Source organism: Oreochromis aureus, linkage group 12, assembly GCF_013358895.1.
Source record: "Oreochromis aureus strain Israel breed Guangdong linkage group 12, ZZ_aureus, whole genome shotgun sequence".
Classification (NCBI taxonomy): domain Eukaryota; kingdom Metazoa; phylum Chordata; class Actinopteri; order Cichliformes; family Cichlidae; genus Oreochromis; species Oreochromis aureus.
In genome coordinates, this window is record NC_052953.1 from 28739899 (window position 1) to 28762060 (window position 22162).

Below are 22162 nucleotides of genomic sequence, written 5' to 3' on the forward strand. Positions count from 1 at the left end.
TCTTATCTCAGTATCTCCCATGGAGAGACTCTGGCAGGCAACGCCTTTTCTTGCATCTAAAAACTTCTTTCCTTTAATGGTAAAGTATACAAATCGATTACATCAATTTATTCTTCAGTTATTTTCTACCTCAGTTTTCTCAGTATTAAACTTTGTATTTTTATTCATTTTATTTTTGCTTAAAAGTAAACAACAGCAACAAAAAACTTTCAAAAAAATCTTTTTGTTCCTTTTTGTTTTTTCCAACTTAACTTTCCAACTTACATCCGCAACTTAACTTAACTGTTAAGTTGTGGATGTAAACCACAACTTAACTGTTTGGCTGAGTCAAAACAACCATAGCAGTGATTCTAGCTTAAAGATACTCTGGATATTGTTAAATGTGCAAATACGGTTAGGTCCATAAATATTTAGACAGAGACAACTTTTTACTAATTTTGGTTCTGTAGATTACCATAATGAATTTAAAGGAGCAGTTTAGTGGAGATTTTCAGCTTTAATTCAGTGGGTTAAACAAAAAGATGTGAGTATTTTTAACAAGAGTCCTTCATTTTAGGGACCAAAAAGTAATTAAATAAGTGAAAATAAAATGTTAATTTCTAATACTTGGTTGATACTTGGTTGAATGGTGAAATCTAGGCAAGCTGCAATGCATTTTGGGAAATGATGTCTCCAGAAATGTTAAACAGCAGTCGATGGGCGATCCATGAGACATGCGGAAGAGCTCCATCAAGTAAAATAATCAAGAGACCAAAATCAGAGGGAAGGCAGTTTTTCTTTCAAAGTAAAATAACTGACTAAGGATTAAGGAACTGACCTCACAGCCCATTGTTCCTTCAGTGGGCTGGTTTCAGTCATTATGCAATGTACTGTTTATAAGATTGGGGAAACCTGCAGTCAGCTGAGACTGAAGAAGTCACTTGGATGAGTGACGAAACGTTTCTCCCACAAAACGCAACGTCCAGATGAACAGAATCAACTTTTGGAGGTGTTCCCATATATTACTTTTATTGCCACGGTAATTTATTACTTTTTTCGAAATTATTACTTTTCTTAACATTGTGAGGAAAATGCCAAGACCCTAAATTAATTTATTGAAATCTTACATCGCAAACACAATTTTATGCATAAAGGTTAGTGTGTGGTTAATGAAAAAGCTCTTATCATTATTATCATTATTATTAGTAGTAGTATTATTATCATTATCATTGTTGTTGTTGTTGTTGTTAGTTTAGGGACAGTTTTACAGCAGAATATGCGACTGAAAGTCTGCCCTCTTCCACTTACAATCTAGACTTTTACTTTGAAAGTCGTAACCGGAAATATTAGTGGATATTCCTTTCCTTTCTGTGTTGGGTGGCTTCGCTGGTGGAGCTGTTAGTATTTACATCAATATTATCTGAAGCCTGTCCTCCGCTGCTGTCCTCCACAGACAGCCAGACAAAGATTCCGACCGTCGGTAGAACAGCTTCTCATTTCTGTTTCTTTCTTATTTTCTGTTGTTGGTTCCAGTCACGACTTCTTTTGTGCATTTTGGAGCTGTTTCCTGTGATGTTGGCGAGTGATATCCGTCTGCCGTGTGCACTGCAGTGGTGCGCAGCTTCGCCTGGAGAAACACCTGTGCGCCGGTCTCTTCTACATGCCCACAGTCATGAATGTTGAGTAGGTATGAATCTGAAACCCGCCTCAGACACTCAGGTAGAGGGGAGGAAACGTGACCTTAGTTCTGCTTGTTTACCGAGCCTTGTGGAACGCTACAGCTCATCAATATTTTGGGCATCAGTTTGTAGACAGCTCGATCCCAGTGGCAGCATCTGTGAGTGTTTGGAAGAATGAGCGTTTTATTTCACTCTCCTCGGTAGGGTTTGGTGGTCAGTGTGTCCTAAAAGCAGCGAGTGTTTGTCTGTGTGCGTGTGTGTAGGGGGGGTGTGGGGGCGTCTTGATGGTGTCAGACAGGATGTAGGGGAGGATCTGTTGGAGCAGGATTACCCGACCATTTTTGGTGAGAGCGCAGACTGGAGTTGTGATCACAGTTGACGCATTGCACTCCTCGCATTCTGGCTGCCGGTCCCATTATCATTATATAATCATACTCATGTAATCCAGCTTTTTATTATTGTTATAGACTCAGCATACGATTCCACAGACTAGAACCCGCTCCCCCTTCTCCTTCCTCCCCCCGAGGATCCATTTATGCAGCTCCTGCTGAGGAACCTATGAATGCCAAATTATAAATGTGGGTGGGTATCAGCAACTGTTTACGTTTATATAATTCACTCTTCCGAGCGCGTACATGTGTGTGCATGCGCAAAAAATACAAAAGGGGATAAATTTGAATTAAATGCAGCGATGTACCCATGACTCATGATTTTATAGAGAGGAGAACAGGGGTGTGTGGGTGTGTGTAAGGCTGAATTCAAAATTGTGTTCACTGTGTGTGTGTGTGTGTGTGTGTGTGTGTGTGTGTGTGTGTGTGTGTGTGCATGGCAGTTGTTTTGAAGTCAACAGTGTGTGGGTGACTTCCAGCAGCTGTGTTTAACATGTGGCGGATCCAGTTGCTGTCAGACTCTTAGGAGGCAGGTGTGTCTCACACAGATACAAAGCAAGGTGTAACGAGTCCAGCGTCACACCGTAAACAGAGTTTGGCGCACTGATGGCACCATCCTCCTGCTATGAATTCTATACCCTCCTGTCTTCTCACGGCCCCCCTTTTCTCTCCCTTCTGTCTTTGTTTTCTAGAGAACTGATAACCCTAAGGCGTGGTGTCTGTCTGCATTTGTCTGAAAGAGCAGGAGAGGCAGCAGCAGAAATACCACACGGCCAGACATCATGCAACGAGAAACCTTCACTCGCTGCAAAGTGCTGAAATGTTGGGCCTGAAGAGCGAGCGTGTCAGATTGAATCAGCAGACTGTTTCCATCATGGAGGGGCGATAAGAGCTGCTTGACACTAGACCCGTGGCCCTGCGTGTGAGTGTGTCTGTGGTTTACGGCCACCTTTCAATCACAATCAAGAAAAGACACATTCACTGATCCTTCCCCGTCATCATTTTGCATTTCCTACCGATTCAGCAACACAGAAACGAGCCAGAATGGAGTGGTCACTAGAGAGTGTGAGGGAGATGGTGGCTGGAGGGATGCAGTCTATAAGGGAGTGTGAGATCTGTGCTTTTGCAATAGCCATGTGTGTGCTGCTGCTGTTTATGTGGTACTGCTATCGGGTGGGCCGGGAACATGGCTCTAGCCCTCTGCGCGGGAGGTATCTAGCCGGCACGGGGCGGATTGGAGGTGTGGTGGGGGGCTTCATGAGTTCAGACTGTCGTAGCAGGGGAAAGGGAAAGCACGGATCCATGCTGGAGGAGCAGAACGGCTTTGCTTTCTGTCAGTCGTCAGAGTGCTTCCGCTGCACCAGCGCTGGAGAGAGCCTCAACCAGAGGCTCTATCACAGCCTGCAGGAATACGCCAAGCGCTACACCTGGTCAGGGATGGGCAGGGTGCACAAAGGAGTCCGTGATCAAGGCCGGTACCTTAACAGCCGACCGACCATCCAGCGGCCAGAGGTCTTCTTCCTGCCCGACCTGCCGTCAGCGCCTTTCTTCTCCAGGGAAGTGCAGAGACATGACGTGGAGCTGCTTGAGCAGAGCTTCCCTGCACTCCTGGCTGAGTTCGAGAGCATCTACCACCAGCCTCCGGGTCGCAGCGGCTCCTCCCTCCCGCCGGGGTGGAAGGCCAACAATACTCCTCGCGGGCAGTGGTGGACCTACTATCTGGTCAACCAAGGCACCCCTCTGGTTCTAAATGTCAGGAGATGTCCCCGAGCCTGGAGGGTGCTGGGCCAGCTGCGCACCTTCATCTCCAACAATGTGTTTGGGAACGCCTGCTTCTCCGTACTGACGCCCGGGGCGCTCATCACCGAGCATTACGGCCCGACAAATGTCAGGCTCCGATGCCACCTGGGTAAGGGAGCTCACTGAACTGGAACTAATGAGTCTCAGTGTGAATTTTAAGCCAACGCAACAGCAGATGATTTCAGTGTATTTATAAGGAGCAACGCAGAGAATCAGCTGCTCTTGAAAACCTGAATTCTCTTGAGTTATGGAGGCAAATGGCTAAAATGTTGTCTTATGCTAGAAAATGTTTTCATGCAGCTGAGCTTTGATTCCCTTTCCATCTGTACCCTGCGAGATGGCTGCAAATAGTCATGTTTATTGTTATGTATGCAGTCATTTTAGTGAGAGCATTTAGAGCAGCGTGCTGTAATGACACAGGGCCCTTTATGACCTGTGCATTAGGCCACCTGAGCAGTAAAATCCAAACAAAACAAATGTTTTAAGTGCATATATTTTTTAACTATTATAACGACACATATGCTCGTTTATTACTTTGTTGGTTTTTTCTTTTTTTTCTTTTTACCGACAGGTCTCAGAGTGCCCCCTTCCTGTGAACTTGTGGTTGGTGGAGAGCCGCAGTGCTGGTCTGAGGGCAGCTGTTTGCTTTTCGACGACTCCTTCCTTCACAGGGCTTTTCACGAGGGTAAGAAGGCATTAAAATTGAATCTTGGCTTAGGCTGTGTCATTTTATTTATTCTAAAAGAGGATTGGCCTAATTCAATCCAGCAGCTAAGGTAGATGTAGAGCCTTTTGATGCGAGTCTGTTATAGATTTAAGGTCACAACATCGATTTTGTTTTTATGCACTCAGGGAGCCAGGAGGACGGCCCCAGGGTGGTTTTCATGGTGGACCTGTGGCACCCCAACGTGGCCGCCGCTGAGAGACAGGCTTTGGACTACATTTTTACACCAGGCCGTTTAGAGGACAGGGAGGGGAAATAGGTGTGAGTGAGAAGCCGTGTGTCCAAGTGAGACACAGATGGCATTTAGGGAGGTGTGTGTAGTATGAGAAGCAGCCCTTTTTTTTTCTTCTTTTTTTCCTGCCTCCAGACCAGCTCTCACATTCACTGTGTACATATTCTCCAGCTCATACAGTCTTGCTCTTAACTCCTCTTAGCAGATGACCAAACATTGGGCCTCTTTTATCAAACACTTTTTCTCTGTCTAATTGTATAAAATGCAGCCATATTTAAAAGTTTTTTTTAATAGAGCTTAGTAGGTGCACGCAGCCATTTTTATTAATGTGTAATAACACCATAGCAGGGACCTTTTGGCTCATTTCTTGCTGTTGTTTTGCTTTATTTTGGATCACTGAATGTTTGTTTGAGTACAGATGAATGACGTCACCAAACAGCAAAAATTTGGGGATTTTATCTTTTACTTGTGTCACATTTATTTTAGTTTCTGCTTTTAAAAATTCCAGGAGTATGCTAATATGGGGCAAAGTCTCTTTGCGAGCCAAGTAATAACGTGTCGCTCTGTTACAGAAGTGTTTCACAGCACATGTGGGTCCATAAGTCAGTCTGATCTGTTATGTCCCAAAGAAGTGAAGTCATTCTGCAAGAATTAAAGAGCCCTCACTTCCTTCGAGGCCTTAAGAAAGGCAAATGGTGACAGCCAACATCTGTTAACTCATTTTTAACTTCATAATATTTTTCTGTAACACTGCTAGAGTGCCATTGTTGAAGACATCCTTTATTTGTCTTTTACGATTCACACTCCGTCTGTTTGAAGCAAGCCATTTTTAAGAGCCACAGTTCTGTCTGTGCCTAAGGTGACCAAATAAGGAAAACCTTGTCGAGATGATGTCAGTCGAGCAAAACGGTACAAAAAACTTTTGGGAGCAAAGCGTTTAGAGCTGTGTGAATGCTGAACCGCTGCCCTAAACTGATTACTTTTCCATAACTTTGCCTCATTATTTAAACCTTTGACTGTGTTTATTTTGGCAATAACAGTTTTTTATATATAGCTTTATTCCTGCACTCACTGTCCAGTTTATTAGGTACACCCATTCATTTGCTCATGAACCCAGATCTGATTAGCCACTCGGATCCGACCTGATGAATCTAATAAAGGGGGTATGTTTTTAAAGTTCTGCTGGGGGAGATTTGATAATTCAGCTTTTTATCATTCAGCCATATTCCCAGCTCAGCTGTCAGAGGGTTTCATTTATAGTAACATATAGGACACTTTCCTTTTTATTGAATGTTAACATATTGTTATTGATTGTAATAATTTATATGAAACCGCCACACGGTTAGTGATCGAGTAAAGGTGTAGTAAAGGCTCCGGTGTTTGTTGGCGTACTGTGCAAGCTGTTGTGATACGCACATCAAGACAGATTCAGCCATTTGTACAAAATGATTTAATAAGCAGTGCAGGATCCTTCTGGAAATCTAATTTGGAGCTGGGTGCCGTGTTGGATTTCTGTAGTATTCCGACCCAACTGGCAGCTGTTACGTAGATACGGAAACAGAAATGGATCGCAGATAGAGCTGTAACAGTGTTAGAGCAGCTACAGAGGAATGTTGTCTTTGCTTGTCAGCAGTAAGGTGAACAGATACATCCATGTGTGGTTTGCTAACTGAGGTCCAATGCCGATCATGACGTGAATGTTTACAGACGCAGCTAATGTTTCTGTCCCAGCTCCTGCCGGTGTGCTAGTCAGTCGTGCTCCCCTTTGGAAACATCAGCCCCGCTTTCACAAGACATGGTTAGGCAAGCACATTTTTAGGTCCGAGTGTGTGAGTCGACCCGTGCCGTACCACTGGAGATGAAGTGTTTTTGGTAAATTTACTAAACTCTTGTAATTTGGTTGCATTTGATATCGGGTTTGTATTTCTGTAAATAAGGTTGAGGTAAAAAAAAAACAACAAAAAAACCACAAAAAGCAAAAAAAAAATTGAATGGTCTCAGATGTTTTTGGGTTGTTTTTTTTTAAACAATTGTCTTCGATGCTTCAAACTTTTGTGTTGTCCTAATTTCTAGCTAAAGTGATTGCATTTCATTGTCCACTTCAAAGAGCCATCCATGAGGTCATTTTGATAGATTAAATTAGTATATTCTGTAAAATGTTTATGAAGTACTAGCTCTGATGTTCTGTGATGGGTTTATATTCCCCTTTTCTTTCAATCACTGTAATTTTGCAGCACTGTATCTATTCTCAAGGCCACAGTCTTAACTCTTTAACAGCACTTGATGGATATATGTGCACAGTCTAAAAGCTAGTGAAAATGAGTCTTCAGCAGCTTTACTAGTCCACTGCAATTCAAGGTACCCATCAGTTCTAATGTTTACAAAGGCGTGATCATTTCCGAGCTGTCGACGGCATCGGATGACGCTGACGCTCGGCTGTCAGTGATTGGGTTCGAATCATGAGTGCTGTTAATCCATCTTAGAGAATGAAAACTGCTTTCTATATGATGATGGGGCAACCGTTTTGTTTACATTTGGACTGAGGATTTGTTCTTTGACACCTTCTTGTGTGAATTTTGAACAGTATTTCTGTACATTTAATAAATGGTCGAGTATCTTATTTAACCAGCTGGTGTCTGAATTCTCACTTGCACGCAGGAGTTACAGATGTGAGTCGGAGGTAGGCTTCAGTTTGCTAGAGGAAACTGGTGAGAAGGATAAAGTCTTATGGTTTTTTACTTGCACAATGTAAAGCAAGAGTTTTTCCCGTTTTCATCTAGATGCAGTTTTATACTTTTGGCACAAGGAGGCATACCAGTGCAACAATGTTGTCACTGCTCCGGTTTCTGCTTATGACAGTTATTTCCTTTCAAACTTGTTACTTGTATACGATGTCAAGTCAGAAACACTGTGCAATAATGCCAAAATGTTAAATGAAAAAAAATAAGCAAAGTGTGTCTCCTATACAGTGCTGTCCAAAAGTCTTGAGCCATCTCTCATGTCTATATTTTGGCTGCTTTTTGTTTCTAAGCAGCCAAACTTTCATGTAATTTTTAAAGTGGTCCAGGCTTTCTGAAGGTCATTCAAAGTTTTTCTTTGGACATTGGCTGCTTTTTCACTCGTTTTCAGTACAGTCCTTGTTTCTGACCAGAGAGGCTCATAAATCAAGTAGATAACAGGCAGCTTAGCAAAGAACCACTTTGAAATTCTATCTTTAGGCACTTTATTACTAGCAGTCTGTCACAAAAACACAATTTTTCCCTTTTCTTTATATTTGTGTTTATCTATGATAGATGCCAAAGATAACACAAGAAGCCTGGAGAGCTATTCTTGAAGACCACCTAAAGACATGACAAGAAGAGAGTTCAGGCTGAGTTCATGAATAGAGGAGGTCATACCAAATACTGACTTTCAAGCTTGTTAGAATTGTACAAATCCTATTTTTGTCTTATATACTGTATTTATATGTATATTTGCACACATTTCAATTAAATACTCGACCTATCTCCCCTTCTCCTGGCAAAATATAAAGAAATGAGTGATAGCTCAAGACTTTTGCACAGCACGGTAGATCAGTGTGGTTTGTATTTGTAGTACCTCTCTAAAGTTTCATTCGTGTTTCCATATGTGGGCTTTATAGCTCTGATTGTTCAAGGCCTGATGCCAATGCCACAGAACAGGAAACAGTGGTTGTCTAAGCTGCACCCTTCATAGGCACAACATTGACATAGTAGTCAATTCAGTAATAGTTGATGTTGGTGGAAGGTTAGACCACCTTTATGATTATATAGTTATTGAAATGTAAGCAACATATATACAAACAAGGATTATCAGTGGATAAAAGATATATGCACTGCACTGATGTCACTGAGTCAAAAAATTGTAAATAATAAGCAGGTAAGTGCAAAAACATACAAAAAATGTATCTCTCTTATAATCAAAGAGTGTGTGAACTCATAGGTGCTGCTGATGACTGTGTTGTTCACAGAACGGAGATGTTTCCAAGATTTTCTTTTGAATCTGGTAGCATGGGGAAAACCTGAAAATTCAGAGCATTTGAAATTCTAATAATTTTGACTGCATGCGTTAGGACACATGAGAGGAAGCCAGAGTGCTCAGATAAAGCCCACACCAGGGGGGAGATGCAAACTTCACACTGAACTGCCCCAGCCACCAGGTGGATTCAAACCAGGAACCTTCCCTTCTTGGTGTGAGTAAAGTGTGCTAACCCCTGCCAGCCACTGTCACTTCACTGCACTAAAGTTCCTGGTTTGAGACCTGGCTGGGGCCTCTCTCTGTGGAGTTTGCATGTTCTTCCTGTACCTGCATGAGTTTCCTGTGGGTAATCTGCTTCCTCCCACAGTCCATGGTTTTCCCATAACTATATAAACAAAGTACCTAAAGTTTATGTAGTATATAATATTGTATCACTGAGGTTAAATCTGGCTTGCAGTCCAAACTCCTGCGATTGGTCAGTAACTCTAGAAAAATGCTTTAAAAATGCTACTTTATTGCAGTCAGTTCCTTTTGGTGGTCACAATGACGCAACAGGAAGACAATCTAACTCGATACAGAAATGTGTAACTATGTTTATCTGCCTATGTGGCAGAAAGTGTAGGGTCTCACACTTCCTTTGTCTAACACGCAACTTTTCAGAGTAAAAGAGTTAGAAAACGGCGCAAACCACTGTGAGACATGTACGGGGGAGTTCAATTTTCAAAACTTGAATAGTCTTTTGTTTTACATAAGAGCTCACAGTGCATAATTATGCTTTCTTTTTATTCCTTCTGCCTTTGTTGCTTGTTTGTTTGGGCAGTTTACATTAATAAAACATTAGCAACATAACTTTTTATAGGGTATAAAGTTTTATGTTTAGGACGAGGTGGATCCAGATCCCGACACCCCCTCCCACCACCTTGACCATTACATAATTTTCGGGGATGCTGGCCAAAAACAAATTTGAACCACACCCGCTCTAGCCATGCTCCTGATGGTGCAGAATAGTCACTTACTCAGTTTTAGGTAAATATTATCCAAATGCATAGTTCTCTCATTAATTAAAGCTCCTGTGATATTTTTTCTCTCAATCTGTTGTGGTTCACGTTATTATTTTTAGAGTCTTTGAATTAAAATTTAAGGAGCAGATTAGTATCTGTTATTCTCTCACTGAAAACTAGACCACCGTGTTGTGTTGGGATACTACCATCCTCACCTACATCACCGCCGATGTCACACAAACAGACATTCACATCAATGAGAAGGTGACGCGCTCTGCAGCCTATATTTCACGGTCTGCGCGCGCTCCGGCACCGCTGCCGCACAGCAATCAGGTGGTAGCTCAACTTGAAGCGAGCGGGCTCTGCGGGAGAATATGTTCCGACAATGGAGAGAAAACGGCAAATGGTGTCGATGAGCAGCCCGCACACAGAGACCGGACCAGATTCGCCGCGATGAGTACCCCCTTTCCAAAATCTGATTCCACGACCTCCTTACTGAAATCGTCTTCGGCCGCGAGGAGACCGACACACCTCCCCGAGCACACGGCAGAAAGCCGGAGAAGTCAGCACCACCATCAGCACCACCAGCAGCATCAGCATCACAACCAGCGTCCCGCCGCGCTCCTGAGCAGCAGCAGCAAAGCCGAGGAATCCTTCTGGTCGGCCGAGTGCGACGTCAGTGCCCGGAGACCCCTGTGCCATCCCTCCCTCGTCGGCAGCCAGGACAGTAGTAATAATGCAGCCACTCGGGGCAAGTGCAAGTCACATGCTCCTCACAGCCAAGTTTCCGCTCCGCCGGAGCCGAACGGAGATGCAGGCCGAGGTGTGAGGGAGCGCTCCAGGACATCAAAACACCGTCACCACCACCGCAGGAAGCACAACCGAGAGGAGCGTCCGGCAGCAGCGGGGCCGGACGAACCCGAGCATCCCCGCCGCTGTCACACGCACTCCCGCCCGGTCCCCAGGGTGCCCTCTCTGTCGGACAGCAATGACGACAGGGCTCCCCTCTGCGAGCCGAGGGACCGCAACGGGGCCAGTGCGGCCAACAGCGGCGGTCAGGTCAGCAGTCCATCCCCGTCCTCTTATTCCCTGGTCCCGCTGTCCAGCAGGTCTTCTCGTCGCTCGCGAAGATCTAGCGCTGCTTCTTGTGCATCAGATATTAATTTACGCACCATCCTCAATTCACTCTTTGGGCAGGTAAGGCCCTGAAATATACGGGAGAATTAAAGCAGTAGTGTGGTCTCAGTTAGAACACAACAGCTGGGTAAATTTCATTTTGCAAGCTGTGACAGTGACACCCTATTTCCATAACTGGCATGAAAATGATTATTGATTTTTTAACGCTACTAGAAACCTTTTTTTTCTTTTTTTTAACTATATCTGCATTGATTTCACTGAGGCTTCTCTGCTGAAGGCCGCCTTGTTGTTAGTATATTTTTATGCATGAGGTGCACACAGATATGAAGTAGTGAAGTGTGCATGTGGCTTCCCTGAAGTCCTGTGTGCAATCAGTGTGTCCTGTGATGCTGTCTGCAAACACTGACACTGCTGGACGTACAAGAAAAGCTTCCGTCTAAACATCTCATTTCTTATATAATTTTACAGTTCTTCCTCCTACAGGTTTGCTCAATCGGGTATGGTCCAACATCAGAGAGGTGAAAATCTCACATGTGTTAATGTGTATTTGTTCAAAGAAAAAAAAACTAATTCATGTTCCAGCATCAGTCTGTCAGGCACACTGCTGCGTTTTCTGTTTTGTGACTGAAGGAAATAAAATAGATGTTCCTGCTGATGATGAGGGGGCTTCTATTTTGGGCGACAAATCTATTTATACAGAAGAAAGGAGTTCAGCCTAATGTGCTTGGATTTTTATCAGTACTGCACTTTTGCTTATTTTGGTGTGTGTGTGTGTGTGTGTGTGTGTGTGTGTGTGTGTGTGTGTGTGTGTGTGTGTGTGTGTGTGTGTGTGTGTGTGTGTGTGTGTGTGTGTGGAGGGTATGTATAAAAGCAGCCAGGTTTCATTTTACACAGAAAAATCCAAACTAAGCTCCAGCTTCCTGCTTAAACTGCTGATAATGATGTTTACTGAGGACATTTTCCTCTTCTTTCTCTTCCACAAAGGCCAAGAGTTTATTTGCTGCTTTTATTGTGTTTGGGTTTTAGTCAGATTATGAATCAGGGAGTGATTTACATATGTTGCCAAAATAGGCAGCTCTCGGTCGTAAAATAAGCTCAGCACCGGAACATGGAGATCAACCTTTGTGGCTTCCAGAGAAACATCTTCTATTGCTTTGTAGTACAAAAGCCATTTCTACAAATAACCCGTGAGTCAGTCTGTGAGCAGTTCTATGAAAACATTAGCATGACCTGAAAGGGGGCTTTGATGAGACAGCTACAGAAGCACTGATGGGCAGAGATGTAACGCATGGTTTGAGCAATACACATGGTGCCTCTGGCAGTACATACAAAGTAAGCAGGATTTACATTGCACTGATTGTAAATTTATGTTTAGCAGCACAGAAGAGAAATACACATGAAAATGAGCACTTACACTTGTAGATATACATTTCACTGCAATGGCTGGACTACATGTTGACAGTATTCCTGCCTCTCACAGTCTTTCTATATGTGTCTCTCCTGTGCCATGTGGCTGCTGTAGGTCAGCGTGACCTTGCTCTAGCCTGCAGAGGGCAAAGGATGATGTGTGTGTGGGTGGGTGGAAGGCAGAGAGAGAAAAAAAAATCCAAATTCATAAAATATAAAAAGGCCATAAATGAATTCAAATGCAATCTGAAGGCTGGACATTGACAAACTGTTCTGGAGCAAGAGTTCATCCGAGGAGGAAAACAAAGCTGTAAATAGGTCATCACAGAATGTTCCTCCAAACTTGCCTGCTACAGATTTTCCAAAACCCTCACAGGGTGCATGCAACCATGACGTAAAGGTTTACTCGCCGGCTTTACATTTGTTAATGCTTTGTTGTGTTTTGCTGTAGGAAAGTTTATGCCATTTCTCTCATTTATTCTCATGTTTGGAGGTCTGTTAATCTGTTTGGAGCTGTCCGTGCTGTTTATAGTAGTCTGGTTAGTGTGACAGTCGGGTGAAATATCGCTCACATGTCTTCTTTTCCTTGCATAATTCTGTTTCCTTCTTTGGTCCATGCACTTCCCGCCCTCATTTATGTTCTACCCCTACCCCCACAACTCTCTCTCACTCGTTCCATATCATTGCTGGTCTCGCTTTTGCTACACTCCACATAGTGCAGAACAGCATCCTTCACAGTTTCCCATTCGGCTGTAGGAACAGGTTAGAAGCCCGGGCTTCATGGGTCTTGTTGAAACCAGAGTTTACACTCCTCTCAGAACCCAGAGTGCAAGCTTAACGGAGAGAAGGCCCTCATGGTCCTTTTCGGTGCCTCTTCTTTCCTTTGGTATGGGAAACTGCTTAGACTGGCCTTTTAGAACGGTAAGCCCATGCTGCTGCACTCTGCCTTTCTCAGCTTCCTTCATAGCTCTTGTATTAGCTACAGTAGCACTTGCAAATGGAAGTAGACGGTACTGGTGCATAGGTGGTGCATGGTTTTCTGCAGATGTTTCTGTTTATTTTGTTGCAAATGCTCATGGTAGTGCAAGAAGCATGCACCTAATTATTAATTAGATGCATACTCATTGTTTAATTCTGCAGATGTGCACTGCACTGCTTTGTAACCTTGCTCTGGAGTATAGTTTGTTAAACTCAAGTCAGGTTGATGGTTTCAGAAACTTGCAGATCTTTGTTACCATCAAGAACTGCTTTCCTGTAGAAGACATGGTGTCATGATGTCTGTCAGTGATCAGTATATGTGTAACCTCTTCCCCGGTGCTTTCACTTGCCTTTTCTCTGCTTCTGTGTGTATGTTTACTGTTCCAGTGACACTGTATAGGTGTGAGGTGGCAGTCCATAAAATGTGGCGAGTAAACTGTTATGAACGATGAGTGGAAAGTTGGCAGCGTGCTGGTTTATTGATGTATTTACCTTTCAGTCGTGTCTTCATATTTTCCACATTGTTTCTATTGCATACACACTTGCACCCCACCACCACCACACACACATGCACACACACACACACAGGCAGTGATATATAATTCTTAGATAGTATTATTCTACTCTGCCAAGCTCAGCTGTGTCATCCCTCAAAGTATACAGGAGGTCTACAGTGACTTTCTCATATGAGCTCACGATTCCCCTCTCAACTTGTATCTTTGTTCCATTCTGCTGTGTCTCTGCACCCCTCTGGAAAGATGCTCCAGGATGCTGAGCGGAGAGTCAGAGTGGTGCTGTCCTGTGAGGAGATGGGCCAGTCTGGGTATCTTGGGTCTTATCAGGACTCCATTGTTTCGGTGACACAAAACTGCGTTCTCGTGAGCAACATACTGGGACAATCCTGTGTCTTCCTGAGTAGAGGCATGGCAAAGTGCAGGCAGGCTGTACGTAAGTCTGGACAAAAATTCTCTTTAATGACTCCTTCCTGTCAGAGAAGCTGTCATTTCTGCAATTATTAAAGAATCTACAACTTTATTGTACATCATTTTCAGCTATAAGCTTGGAATTCACTGGCAAAGAAGAAGGTCAGAAAGAATAAATGCAATGCATGTAACCCAGAAACATGTGTCACACATGGATAACCAGCTGTAGCAATGCAGACACACCTTTTCTCTGTCTCTCTTGTTCTCTCTTTAACATCAAAAATCTGCATGTTTGTGCAGCGAGTGCACAAAATATTACAGCAGCATTCTGACATACTGCTCTGCTTGTCAGGTTAATGTGTAGCTGGAGCTGGATTAGTTAGCTTAGTGCCAAGATTAAAAAAGAAGGGCAAACATCAAGCCTGTTCCTGTCCAATGATAATAGCATACGCCTTCCAGCACCGCTTAAGCTTCTATTAATTAACATGCTGCGGCTTGTTCGCTCAATCCATATAAAAAAGTATAAAAAGGGGGGAAAGGCATGTTGTGGATTTAAAGGGGACCTATTATGCTTTTCCATTTTTGCTGTACAGTGTATAGAGGTGGTATGGTGGCTGGCGCTGTTGCCTCATAGCAAGAAGGTTGTGGGTTTGAATCCAGCTTGGGGCCTTTCTGTGTGGAGTTTGTATATTCTCTTTAGGCACTCTAGCTTTCTCCCACAGTCCAAAAGCATGAATGAGGTTCAGTTAATTTTGATTCTAAAGTGACTGTAGATGTAATTGGTTGTTTATCTCTGTGTTATTCTTGTAGCAGTCTGCCAACCCGTCCAGGGTTAGGGTGTATCCTGTCTCTTGCCCTGTAACAGCTGGGATGAGCCTCAGCCCCTACAACTCTGAATTTGTTGAGCAGTAGAAAATAGATGGATAATGTGTATATGTAGTGTAGACATTGCTAGTTCAAGTTGGACTCACTTTTGATTCAGAACTGATTTAATTCTTTATGGCACAGATTCATCAAGGTGTGGGAAAGTCAGAGATTTTGATCCATATTAAGATGAGAGCATCACACAGTTGCTGAAGATTTGTCGGCTGCACATCCATGATGAGAGTCACGTGTTTCTCCACATCCTAAGAGTGCTCTTATGGATTGATATCTGGTGTCTGCGGAGGCTATCTTACTACAGTAAACTCAGGTTTATGTTCACTAAACCAGTTTGACATGATTTGAGCTTTTTGGTATGGTGTGTTACCTGCTGGTAGCAGCCATCAGAAGATGGGCACAATGTGCAATACTCAGGTAGGCTATGGTGATTATATGGTGCTCAGTTGGTCCTAAAGGACCCAAAAGTGAGGCAAGAAAATACATTAATATATTCAAATTCTTTACACCATTACACCACCAGCCTGAACCTTTAATACAACGCAGGATGGATCCATGCTTTCATCCATGTTGTTTAGGCCAAATTCTGATCTTACTATCTAAATTTCACAGCAGAAATCATGGCCCATCATGTCAGGCAGGGTTTTTCCAGTCTTCTGTTTGTCACGAGGGAGCAGGGAGTACTCGGCGCAGACTGAAATCACAGAAAACAGGTTTTATTTACACACTCCTGGTGCACTATACACTGGTGAAGGAGAAGGGGCCAGGGTTCCCAGGGGTACAGGGAAGAATCGGGAAAAGTGTCCTCTCTTACTCCACCCCACTCGGGCAGGGCGGCGCTTGGAAAGGTCCTTTCCTCACGCACGCCACTCTCACTACGGCACTCACGAACAGGCTTAGGTGTCCAGATCTCCAAACCAAGCACGAGAAATGAGCGTTACTCAATAGTCCAGCGGCGAGATGCTCTCAGTCACAGCCTTAAGTAGCGAGAGCAAACAAGGTGAGGAGCCACAGGTGATTGCCTACAGGTGGTGAAGGCCAGGAGCCCACTATGAGCTCCGCCCAGGCAGCGAGTAGAGAGAGAGGGAGAGAAGAGAGGAGAGAGGCAAAAACAACACATGTAGCCACACAGGGCCAGCCGAGCAGGCACGGGGACCATGACACTGTTGCACAATTTTGGTGAGTCTGTGTAAACTGTACCCTCAGTTTCCTGTTCTAAGCTGACCTGAGTGGTCTTCTACATGTGCATTCAGAGATGCTCTTCTGCATAGCTTGGTTGTAACAAATTTTTATTTGAGTTTTTGTCACCTTCCTATCAGCGATTCTCCTCTGGCCTGTGTAATCAATAAGGTGTTTTCATCCAGAGAACTACTGCTTACTGCATATTTTCTCTTTTTCAGACCATTATCTATAAAGCAAACCACATAAAACACAGTTGTGTGGGGAAAATCCCAGCAGATCAGCTGTTTCTAAAATACCCAGACCAACCTCTGGTACAAACAACCTTGTGGTTGGATGATTAGATATCTGTGTTATCAAGGTGTTGAATGTTGTGTCTAGAAGTAATCCTTGTGGCTAAAACCTCAGCTTCAGACTGCCTTAAAAACTCAATTTAAGGTCCTTTTTTTCTGAGATAAACAAGGGTTTTTTGAACTAAATATTCACAACCACTCCAGCTGAGTCCAACAAAAATATAGAGCTGGAACAAACATAATAGGTCCCCTTTTAGGGAGGTTATTTGCTTAACTATTGCTAGAGCAGCAAGTGCACTCCAACACACTGTAAATAAAAGGGTGTGATATGTTAGTTTGTGAGTTTTAGAGGGTGATAGGTGGATTTTGCTACTTTCAGACAGATTGAGGCTAGCTGTTTCCCCCCTGAGTCAACATATTTATCATACAGACATGAGAATGATGTCATTGTAATTTATCTCTTGGCAAGAAAGGGGAAACGTTTTTATTGCCCTAAATGTCAACCTATTCCTGTAAAAACACACAAAATCCACAGCTCATGTATTTTCCTGTCTGCACTGTGGTGACTGATCGCGATGGTGATTTGCATAAAACAAACAAGCGTCTTTGAAACGTTTTGCTCTGATATGTTGCACTGCAAAGCAGTTCAGCTTTTTCTGTAGCATAAGTATATTGGATAACTGATAATGGTTGATGTATTAGCAGTGACTGATTGACAGAGGCTTTGCTTATGGACTGCACGTGCATTCATGTTGGGTTGGCTGGTCCTCTGGGCTCATATACCTTCTTTGTTTTCTATGTCAGTTTTTTCCCATCTGAGAGCTCTTCAGGCCCAATGTCAGCCCTCAGTGTTGTGTTTAGACTTCACATGACTCCTGCTGTTAACCCCTGAGGACTCTGGGATATGTCTGCCTTTTTCTCTGTCCTTTAAAGGTTATTGTAAGCCTTTGTAAGCAAGCAGGAAAAAAAATAGAAACAGTCACATTCTTCTATGATCTCCAGAGTCTTTATTCCCAGCTATGCTTGATAGGAATTGGCCTATTTATACCAGAAGTTTGGTCATCACGATATGAGATCGTTTCAATCTGCTCTTACATCTTTACTTTAGCTGAAGTTTACTTGGAGTCTGCTGACTGTTATGGAAAATATTGCTGATTTAGAGTCAGGCATCACTCAAGTCACAGCATTGTCATCAGTATGTCTACATAGAGCACATATGCAGAAGAGTATTTGATATGATGATGATGATGAATGTTTTCTTCGTGGATTGTAATTTTGATTTTGTGCTGTTTTTTCTCAACAGGACAGAGAGCTGAGGCCAGAAGAGATGGATGGTAAGTTTCCCTTTACTTAATGCTGTCACTTTCTTTCTTTGCTGAGGCCATTAAGATAAACAAAACAGAGAGTGAAAAGATGAAACAAATTACTCAAATCCTTTATGAAACTAACATAAGTCTAAAATTACTCCTAGGATTTGTAAATGGAAACAACGTGCAAATGAAAGGGCTAGAGTACAGATCAATGCACAGACGCTACAACCCCAGTCTGCTGTGCAAAAATGTAAATAAAAACAGAATGCAGTGATTTGCAAATCTAATAAACAAATATTATATTCACAACAGAACACAGAAAACATGTCAAATGTTTCAACTGAGGAAATGGATCATTTTAAGAAAAAATATGAACTCATTTTGAATTTAATAGCAGCAACACATCTCAAAAAAGTTGGGACAATGTCGCATCCCTTCTTCTTCTCTCAACAACACTCTGTAAATGTCTGTGAAGTGAGGAGACCAGCTGCTGGACCTTTGGGAGAGGAATGTTGTCCCATTCTTGTCTGATATGTGATTCTAGCTGCTAAACAGTCCTGGCTCTTCTTCGTCATATTTTCCGTTTCGCAGTGTTTCCAGTATTTTTTAAATATGTGAGGCCATCCCATTCAGACGATGCCTGGACCATATGCTGAGCTAAAACTCATATATACCTTTCAGCATTGACAGTGCTCTTCCAGGCGTGCAAGCTGCAAATTCTACAGTCTCCCGCATACCGTTAGAGATGCAGGCTTTTAAACTGGGTGCTGATAACAAGCTGGATGGTCCCCGACTTCTTCAGTCCAGAGGATGCGGCATCCATGTTTTCCAAAAAGGATTATTAATTTCGACTTGTCTGATCATAGAACAGCTTTTCTACTTTGCCTCAGTCAATGAGTTGTAGCACAGAGTAGAGAGCCGTGTTTCTGGCTCATGTTCGCTTCTTCTTCTTTGCATGGTAGAACTTTAGCCTGATTCTGAAGATGGCAGGGTGACGTGTATTCATAGATGCTGATTTCTGAGTGATTTTGGAAGCCCATGCAGTGATTTCCATGACAACTTCATGCCTGTTTTTATGGACATGGCTACTCTCAGTCTCTTCGACCACTGGTTTGTGGACTCATTTTGATGCTATGAGTTCAATATTTTGACTATTATTACTTTTTGCTTTTTTGAACCATATGTGAGGAGCGACTGGTGTTTTTGAGCAAAAACAAGGATACGCCACATCATACTTTGATTTATTAGCAATGTAATTTCTAATGGGACAACAATTTACTAAATGAACATCCTGGTGTAACGAATGAGACCCAAAACTAGGATTTTGGAAAAAAAGGAACATGTTTACTGGGGTCATAAATCAAGTGCAATCAAATTAGTCACCCTGTGCTGGTCATTTGTAAGAATGGATAATAAATAAAGAATGGCCAATTTTGCCCTTCCACTCGCTCTATACTTGTACAGCTACACCCATCTTTTATATATACCATCTAGGGATCAATATAATTCAATTACTAATACAATTTCTGTTACTATTTTTATAACAGAGCTCCGAGATGCTTTCAAAGAGTTTGACAAAGACAAGGACGGTTTCATCAGCTGCAAAGATCTCGGAAACTGCATGAGGACCATGGGATACATGCCAACTGAAATGGAGCTGATAGAACTAAGCCAACAGATCAACATGAACTGTAAGGACAAGCAGTCATCTATGCATATCACACATATAACCGTATCCTCTGTGTCTTTTGAAGTTTGAAATTTGTACCAAAATCTCTCTTTTTTTAAGTGGGAGGTCATGTTGATTTTGAGGATTTTGTAGAGTTGATGGGCCCAAAACTCCTCGCCGAAACTGCAGACATGATTGGAATAAAGGAGCTAAAAGAAGCATTTAGGGAGGTGAGACTGCCTGGATTTAAGTGGTTTTATTAGCTACTTTTCTGTTTTCAATACTGAACCTCGGCTTGTTGTTTTCAGTTCGACACTAATGGAGATGGTGCCATAAGCACGTCGGAGCTCAGAGACGCAATGAGAAAACTGTTGGGACAACAAGTAAGGTTCAGCTCAGAGCGAGAAAAGAGAGTTATCGTTAATAAAATAGCAGTTTTTTGTGTGTTGTGCTTTACTCACTGCTACCATCCTGTTTTGTTTTGTTTTGTTTTTTCAGGTTGGTCTGAAGGAAGTAGAAGACATCCTAAGGGATGTGGACTTGAATGGGGACGGACTTGTTGACTTTGAAGGTAAAACGTCCTTTTCAGACAACCTGTTTAAGGTGTAGTGTAGAGTGTGGCTGAGCTGCAGTTGCAGTTTCGTGCTCTTTCTTCTCTCCTTTCAGAGTTTGTACGGATGATGTCTCGCTGAGATCATTAAAATGATCGGTCCTGAATGTGAAGCTACATCCTTCTCTACACTAGACTAACTACATCAAGATGACATACTGAGAACTTCTGAGCCATCCAACTCTGAATGACACTGGAAATAAAACTCCTTTGAATGTTACGGAGTGAAGGCGTCACCTCACGCTTTCAGTCAATAAGTGTTCTTCCTGAAAAGTCTCCAGTTCAACTGAGGCAGAATTCGCTGTAGCCTAGCTGATGATTACCTAATTTATGTTTTGGGGTTTTTTTGCACTTTAATTAACACTAAATAACTTCCCCTGTGGATAAATCGCTGGTGTCTTAGTCTTTACGTGGTCTAATTACGCGTCTCACAAAATGTCACCTTTGATGTACAACGGCGTCAGAACGAGAGCCCGAATGTTTGTAGAAAAGAGGTTAAAGGTCACTGTACTGTTGAAAATTCCACTATATATTCACCCAGTATGTGTTATATTAGAAACTGTAACCAGAACGACCTTTGTGTGACATTGGTGCTCCACCGAGGAAACCATGCGGTGGCAATATCCTAACTGTGTATCCTAACTGTGTGACCATCTGTGGTTTTTCACTGTGCCGGTTAAAGTCTGATAAAATGCACCACTGTGTGACATGCAGTTCAGTAGACTGACGATAATGAGCTGCTGAATATAAATACATTTCATGTATGTTATTCACTTGTCTGGAATGAAGGGCAGATGAAATATTTATAGAAGAACAAGATGCACAGCTTTTAAATCCGTAGAGCCAAACTGACACTATCCTGCCAATGTCAACATTGTTTTTCTCTTTTAAGAAACACACCTTGCCCTGTCTGGGATTACACAGTAGAAATAACGTATGTGAAGCGTATTTACAGTGGATGTTATAACGTTGTAAATGTACTGTCTGTCGGTGTCTCAATGATTGTATTTGTGGTAATGCTCCACACGTCAGTGCTGTCAAAAGAAAACTCTATGCATGCCAAAGACATTTATTACATTCAGTATGCACATTTGCATTCCTGTCTAACAAAGTAAACAAAATAGCCCGCCAAGTTAACTGTAGAAGAATAAAAGGTGTTTACATTTGAGCCCCTTTTATTGTGGTGATGTTGCCAAGGAAAATATGTTACTATCTTTAGTTTGATATTTCATTCAAAATGAAAACATACTCTGACAACAGATTATTTCAGTGTGGACCTTTTGTTTGTTTTTCTATAATGCATTCATTTTAAGAGTGATTGTGAGACTGCTGTTGCTGCATGTCCTGAGGACAAATCTCCACCCTCCTTATAATATTTGTTATTCATATAGCAGTATTCAAAAGTCACAAGCCAACCCTGATTTCTTTATATTTTTCTAGGAACGCGGCAAACACGTGCAGCGGTTTATTTAAATATGTGCAAGCATGCGTGGAAATGCAGTCGGTATAAAAGACAAAAACAGAGCTTGTGCAGTTCTAAAGAGCTTGAAAGTCAACATTTGGTATGACCAAATGTTCTTCTTTAACACAGCCTGAACTCCCTCTGCCAAGTTTTCTTGTAATTTCTTAGTCTTCAGGAATAGTTCTCCAAGCTTTTTGGAGGACATTCAGTGCTCTTCTTAGGATGTTTCTGCCTTTTGTTCCATTCAAGATGTTTCTGTAACGGTGAGGTCAAAGCTCTGGGGAGGCCAATCCATGACTGATAATGTTCCATTGTGTGTTTTTCTATCTAGACATGCTTTTACTGCATTGACAGTGTTTTGAGGATCATTTTCATGCTAAATAAAAAAGGAAGGTGTTGCCAATAAGACTCGCTTAAGACCAAAGAGGTAGCTCAAGACTGTTATACTGTACTGGGCATGTCTGTGAGTCTGCTAGCTGGGTATGTTTTGATAGTATTGTACAATCATCAAATGT

The 22162-nt window shown here is 42.5% G+C and overlaps 2 protein-coding genes across 9 annotated transcripts; both read left to right on the forward strand.

Annotated features, from left to right (window-relative positions):
• Nucleotides 1–1125: 1125 nt before the first annotated feature.
• asphd2 (aspartate beta-hydroxylase domain containing 2) lies at nt 1126–7423 on the forward strand. 4 transcript variants are annotated; one of them, XM_039621080.1, is made up of 5 exons: nt 1126–1666; nt 2491–2580; nt 2740–3956; nt 4419–4532; nt 4700–7423. In XM_039621080.1, the coding sequence occupies exons 3-5, from the start codon at nt 3092–3094 to the stop codon at nt 4828–4830; spliced, it is 1110 nt and encodes a 369-aa protein (XP_039477014.1). In that variant the 5' UTR covers nt 1126–1666; nt 2491–2580; nt 2740–3091; the 3' UTR covers nt 4831–7423. The 4 variants fall into 4 exon arrangements, with proteins under 4 accessions (XP_039477014.1, XP_031593873.1, XP_031593874.1 ...); XM_039621081.1 differs by lacking the exon at nt 1126–1666 and adding an exon at nt 1944–2240; XM_031738013.2 differs by lacking the exon at nt 2491–2580.
• Nucleotides 7424–9745: 2322 nt separating this feature from the next.
• Nucleotides 9746–21446, forward strand: cabp1a (calcium binding protein 1a). 5 transcript variants are annotated; one of them, XM_039620443.1, is made up of 8 exons: nt 9746–10997; nt 14081–14266; nt 17900–17930; nt 19454–19597; nt 19696–19805; nt 19884–19958; nt 20074–20146; nt 20242–21446. In XM_039620443.1, exons 1-8 carry the CDS (start codon nt 10254–10256, stop codon nt 20265–20267), a joined length of 1389 nt encoding a protein of 462 aa, XP_039476377.1. In that variant the 5' UTR covers nt 9746–10253; the 3' UTR covers nt 20268–21446. The 5 variants fall into 5 exon arrangements, with proteins under 5 accessions (XP_039476377.1, XP_039476378.1, XP_039476379.1 ...); XM_039620445.1 differs by lacking the exon at nt 9746–10997 and adding an exon at nt 12887–13265; XM_039620444.1 differs by lacking the exon at nt 14081–14266 and having other exon boundaries at nt 9750–10997.
• Nucleotides 21447–22162: the final 716 nt, after the last annotated feature.